This window comes from Marmota marmota, unplaced genomic scaffold, assembly GCF_001458135.2.
Source record: "Marmota marmota marmota unplaced genomic scaffold, marMar, whole genome shotgun sequence".
Classification (NCBI taxonomy): domain Eukaryota; kingdom Metazoa; phylum Chordata; class Mammalia; order Rodentia; family Sciuridae; genus Marmota; species Marmota marmota.
This window is the reverse complement of record NW_025999872.1, coordinates 1,712,348-1,718,353: the sequence shown is the minus strand read 5'-3', so window position 1 is coordinate 1,718,353 and position 6,006 is coordinate 1,712,348. Positions and strand designations below refer to the sequence as shown.

The 6,006-nt window shown below is 50.7% G+C and overlaps 1 protein-coding gene across 2 annotated transcripts; it reads left to right on the top strand.

The window, feature by feature from the left end:
• Nucleotides 1-250: 250 nt before the first annotated feature.
• On the top strand, nt 251-5,711 carry Prr15l (proline rich 15 like). Of its 2 annotated transcripts, none has more exons than XM_015506661.2 (2): nt 251-483; nt 4,520-5,711. In XM_015506661.2, the coding sequence occupies exon 2, from the start codon at nt 4,548-4,550 to the stop codon at nt 4,848-4,850; it is 303 nt and encodes a 100-aa protein (XP_015362147.1). In that variant the 5' UTR covers nt 251-483; nt 4,520-4,547; the 3' UTR covers nt 4,851-5,711. The 2 variants fall into 2 exon arrangements, with proteins under 2 accessions (XP_015362147.1, XP_015362148.1); XM_015506662.2 differs by having other exon boundaries at nt 252-483; nt 4,517-5,711.
• The last annotated feature ends 295 nt before the right edge of the window (nt 5,712-6,006 follow it).

The following is a 6,006-nucleotide window of genomic DNA, read 5'->3' as shown; positions in this document are numbered from 1 at the left end:
GGGTGACCTTGGCCACAGCTGGCCAGTACAATCAGATACCCAAGAATGGGGAAACTGAGGAGAGAGACTCCCATGCTTCCTTACCCTGGACTTCCCTTGGGATTCCCTCCTCCAGGCTGGAGGTCCCAGGAGGACCCTGGCTTCTGGGTAGATGCAGGGTCTCTGGGATTGGGTTTCTGGGGGTGATGAATATTCATCAGCCTGAGCCAGCCTCTGCTTCTGTTTACTTAGCTGGGAGGGGCCGGGTTTCAGGTTCACCTTGACTCTGGGAGCTGCAGCGGAGCAGGTACCCGCTCCTGCACCTGTTTCTTTTGCACCTGACGTGCAGCTGCTCCTACCCACCTCTCCTGGCTGAGCCTGGCCTCCGCGGCACCCTGGAGGCATCCTCTCCTCCCCCAGCCTCACCCTCCCAGGGCAGCTCCTCCACTCAGCTCCTTCTCTAGGGAAGGTCTCGCCTCCAGTCCGGAGCAGTCAGAATTACAGGTACAAGCAGAGGGCCAGTGGGTGGGGAAATCAAGGCACAGTCCCTATTTGGGACTCCCAGTGCTGCCTCCATGGCTGACAAGCCCAGTAGGGAGGGGGAACCCAGGGGCTGTCTCCTTCCAATCTCATCCCACTGGCCCCTTGGAGTCAATCCAGGCCTCCAACAGAGGTCCTGCTGAGAAAGTCTTGCTCCCAAGCAGTTAGTTCTCTATTAACTCTAAACCCAAGCCCGCTCCTGTTCCTCCCCCAGCCAGGACTAGTGTCTGGTTGTCTGGTAGGAGCACCTCACTTTTCCTATCCAGGGTACTCTAATTATCCAGAGTGGACAAGGGCCATGAGGGACCCTGTTGAGGGTGGGGGAAAGGTTCTGGGTTTTCTCAATGCAGAAATTTGACTGACCCCCCCCTCCCCTTATGCCCTTTCCCCAATCAATGGTTAACTTGTCTCAACTCAGAAGAGGCCATGCAAAGCCCTTCCGAGTAGTTCATTGAGCATACCTAGGGTGGTGGGGACTGTCCTGTGGCACCCATGTGCAGGGTGCTGGCCACCAAAGGTAGACTGACCCATGAGGAGTTTTGTGGGCCCAAAGCTGTGCAAATAGCAGAGGTGGAATTGGCATCCTCAGGGGCTGATTTCCATCATCCACGGATTGCAGTGCCCCAGGGCAAGGGCCCAGCCCTCAGCATGGCCAGCTCAGGGCCCTGAACAAGCAGACTGCAGGGCTCGTGTTACCAAATGCTGCATTTATGGGAGTTCCTGTACCCTGTCCCTCAGCCTCAGAAAATTCCTGCTGGCCTTCTGGTGTCACCTGGGTTCTGTACCCTCCACCTGGGAGCTGTCACAGCCCACTCCTCGGTGTGCTGAGAACCGGATCACAACCCTCCCAAACCCAGAAGGCCAGAGGGATCGGGCATGGACATATGGCTGGAGATATCTTGCTCTTTGCGATTTTGAGTATTTGGGAAGTTTGGCTATCATACCACCTTTGAAAACCATCAGATTTTACTGTCTTTTAAGGGCCACTACTTAAAGCTCACTGGGTTATTGTATAAAGCAAATAATTCTCTTATTTTTCTGTTTTGCAAATTCAGATTTCCATATGTTAGGCTTGCCTAAAGGGACAAACACCTGTTTACTTGTGCTCAGATGTCCTCCTGAATAGGAGGGACAGGAGGGCCTGGCAAAGAACATCCTAGGAAGACTAGGATACAAGTCCAGGAGACAAGGGCACCAATGACTTGGTGTCTTGGTGCAGGCCCTAAGGCAGGATATAGGCCATCCCTGTTTCTATGGCTTTTTGATTCGTTTTTTTGTGAATTGTGGCATCCTTTACTCCAAGGAGTCAGGCTCTATGGATGCCAACTTGAAATATGGTACCTATTTAAATAGGTATTTTTAAATTTGTTGAAACAGGTATATTTTAGCTGGCACAGGCAGAGGCCCCTTGCATAGGTTTAGGAAATCGGTGTTAGAGGAGTTTCGGGCACTGGATCCCCTTTCCCTGCATTCTCAATTCTCTGGCAGCTCCACATGAGTGATGGTGTACCCACAAAGCAGCGACTGGGGCACCCACAGAGCAAGCGAGCACCCTGTTCCTCCTTCCCTCCCCTCCCCACAGCTCCTTCCAGAGGCCCATTCTGGAACACCAAGTTCCGTGCAAGGCTGTGCTAAGCCCAGGCGGGGCAAGCTGCCAAAGCAAACCTCTCAGGCCTGTCCCTTGGTGTACTCACCTCTCCAGGGCACCCTGGAAGTATTGTGCCCTAAGAGGAGCTGCCCAAGGTCTCTCCTTGGCGTCTCTTGCTATTTGAGCCCAGCTGAACGGGCAGAATGGGAAAAGTGGGGTGTGCTTTTTGGACAAAGAGGTGGGAAGGAGTTCCCACCAGCAGGTACCAGGGGAAGGGAGTATGGCTGTGGAGGAGTGGCAGCAACAAGGGCATTCCGCTTATGCCCAGGCCAGGTCCTGCTTTCATTTTTCCTGAATTTGATATGTTTCTCCCTCTAAAAATATCTGTACTCCATGGAAATTCTGGAAATGAGAAAACCAGAGGGGAGAAAGCAGTCTCTATTCCTTTTATATAAAGAAAACCACTAACAATCATTTGTAATATTTCTTTTTTTTAAATTTTGTTTTTTAGTTGTAGATGGACACAATATCTTTATTTTTATTTGTTTATTTTTATGTGGTGCTGTGGTTTAAACCCAGTGCCTCCTGCATGCTAGGCAAGCACTGTACCACTGAGCCACAACCCCAGCCCTTGGCATATTTCTATGTGATCTTTTTATAAAACATGTTAAATCTATATTTAAAACTTATAATCCCAGCTTTGCAGGAGGTTCACAAGTTCCAGGCCATCCTGAACAACTTAGAAAGACCCTGTCTCAAAAGAAAAAATAAAAAGGCCTAGGGAAGTATGGTAGAGCACCCCTGGGTTTGATCCCCAGTAACACACACACACACACACACACACACACACACCATAGTAAAGACTGTCAGCTTTTATAAGGAGGTAATATATTTGCTTGAACCCGGGCCACCTGGCCATGTAGATTTCTGGTATCTCCTGGCTTCTGTTCTCTCCTCCTGGGAGCTGTCATCACAGCCCACTCCTAGGTGTCCTGAGAACCAGATCACAACCCTCCCAGACCCAGAGATGCCTTTATTTATCCTCACTCTGCTCCTCTATCTTCATTCCTCTGGTCTGCTGTCCCCCACTCCTGCCTTACCTGTCCCCCAGACATCGATGGTACCCAGAACTTCTGCTAGCTCATGCAGCACCTTAGTGGAACTTAGTGAAAGATGTGTCTCTGGATTGGCAGCTCCATGTCGGGGCACACCGTTTTTGAGTGGAGAAGCCTGCATTTTTTTTATCCTCACACCTCTCAAAGATCTGTCCTTGTGGCGGGGTGGTGGGGAAAGGAAACCATCTCTTAGTAATTGCCTACCCTTATCCTAATTTTTACTTTGTAAAGCATGTCTACCTCTGTGGGCCGGGATTAATAGGAGAGCTAAATATTAGGGCTGGTGAGGACAGATAAGGAAGCTGAGGCCCAGAAAAGTGATTTACCAGAGGTCACAAAGCTAGACAGTGCCCAGGACTTCCCACTCCCAGCTGGAAGCTCCGCATTCTCCCATGGTCCTTTTATTTTGTAAAGCAGGAAAGATGTATTTGGCTTATAGTTTCACGGGGTTCAGTCCCTGTGGCTTTAGTCATAGGGGCTAGTTGAACATCATGGCAGAAAGTGTGTGGTGGGGGCTGGGGTCATGGCTCAGTGGTAGAGCACTTGTTTCACATGTGTGAGGCACTGGGTTCGATTCTTAGCACTGCATTCTAAGCAAAATGCACAGGATGTTTCTGTCTGCGTGACCAGTCATGGTCTGCCCACTCTGGGCAGCAGGGCCCAATGGTGGATTGGGAAGGGCTTGGTTCTGGTATCTAGATCCTGCATGCCCTGTGACCAGGCAAGTTGTTCCAGGGCCCGCAGTCCTAACGGCCTGGAAGGAATGACCTCAAAGCTTCCTATAGAGTGTCTCTGTGGGACAACGGGGTGAAGTTGTTCCATTGTCCTTCTGTCTGGCCCAGGGAGTCCCTCTTGTTTGCTTTGGTGGCTCTTATCCTAGACTCTTCTTTCTTTAACACTTTCCCAAAGCATTACATCACACCAGCTATTCGAACCCTGGGTTTCTTTGGTCCTATCTTCAATTCTTCCTTCAACTCTTCAAATAGCTGGTGATTGCCAGGTGCGGTGCCTCACACCTGTAATCCCAGTAGCTTAGGAGGCTGAGGCAGGAGGATTGCGAGTTCAAAGCCAGCCTCAGCAAAAGTGAGGCGCTAAGCAACTCAGTGAGACCCTGTCTCTAAATAAAATACAAAATAGGGCTGGGGATGTGGCTTAGTAGTGGAGTGCCCCTGAGTTCAATTCCCAGGACCCCGCCTCCAGAAAAATAATGTGATTACTAAAGAGGCTGGAGAGGGCTGATCCAAGATGCCCACAGGATTTGCCCACTGACCTTTGTCCCCTTCCCCTGCTCCAGCAGAAAGTCTCCCCTCGACTCAGGGAGCGTCATGACGGAAGTTGGTTGGTGGAAGTTGACCTTCCTCCGGAAAAAGAAATCCAGTCCCAAGGTGCTGTACGAGATCCCTGACACCTATGCCCAAACGGAGGGAGGCACAGAGACTCCGAGGCCCGACACTGGAGGGCCCAACAGCGACTTTAACACTCGTCTGGAGAAGATTGTGGATAAGAACACAAAGGGCAAGCACGTCAAAGTCTCCAATTCGGGTCGCTTCAAGGAGAAGAAAAAAGTCCGGGCCATGCTGGCGGAGAACCCCAGCCTCTTTGATGACCAGGAGAACAAAGGACAGTGAGAGGGGCCGAGGAGGATGCTAGCATCTCCCTGCTCCTTGCCATCAGCCGGATCTGAGACAGGAGCTTGCCACACTGGCCTCTGGTCATAGCTGAAACCTTAGGGGCAGTTGATGCCTGCTGGCAGGAAACGTCTGGGTTTTAAGTTTGTATTTCTGTGCCCCAGCTTTGTGTAAGGCCTGGGAGACCCCAGGCTCCCCTCCTCTTCCCCTGACCACATACAATGGCACTCTTGAATGAGGAGGAAAACTCCCACCCTGGAAGCCCAGCCCCCCTTGGAGGGGAGCGGAGGGGAGTAGAGAGGAGGAGTGGCAGACTCCACCTCCCCTGTGAACACAGGGTCAAGGGTGAGTTTGAATTGCTGCTCCCTCTACTTTCTCTACTTGTAACTGTTCCCTGGACCAATCCTAGGAGAGCACATTTTCCAGAAGCCACAGCCACGTGATTGGGGGAGGGGATGGTTTCCTTGGTGCCAGAGGCGGAGATGTTGAACTTGAGCTCACCTCTTAACACAAGTGGTAAACTTCCTGGAACTTTGCCCCCAGGTGTGGAGTAGTGGAGGACCCAGTCACTCCCTGGGATGGCTGCAGAAGGCCCGACCAGTGACTCCCCAGGTTTCTGTGTTGCCACTTGTGCAGAGACCCTCAAAGGGAAGCCTCACCAGCCAAGGAGCCAAACTGATGGTGTGGGTGGGAAAGCTCTGGTAGGAACTAAAAGCAGCCAGTTTTCTCCTCTCCTCCTCCGATAGTATTTAAGACATGAATCATGGAGCTTTGAATTTTGTTTAAAAAGTAATTGAAGGTTTCTCTTTGTGATAAACAATTCTGTTAAAGCAGAGAGCCTATTTATGCTCTTATCTTGCATTTATGGAGATGTGTGTTTTTTATGTGCTCAAACTGTTTCTTAGAGCTTCAGGAAGTGTCCTCAGGTGTGTGAGAATACAGGACCTTGGTTGATAATTCCACCATCAAACTAGGCTTAGTATGGAGGGAGGCAGGAAGGAGCTAGTTATACACACTTCAGTGGTTAGTTCCTTCTGGGCAACAGAGAGGCCATAAAAGTGGGCCAGAACTTTAGTGACTGATCCTAAAGTCTCTGTGTGGTTTGGGATCAGGATTCAAATGCTGGCTTCCCTACTTAGTAGTTGGGTGACCTTGG

What these genes read in the sequence shown, in the direction of transcription:
- Prr15l (XM_015506661.2), top strand. Translation starts at nt 4,548, where the DNA reads ATGACGGAAGTTGGTTGGTGGAAGTTGACCTTCCTCCGGAAAAAGAAA.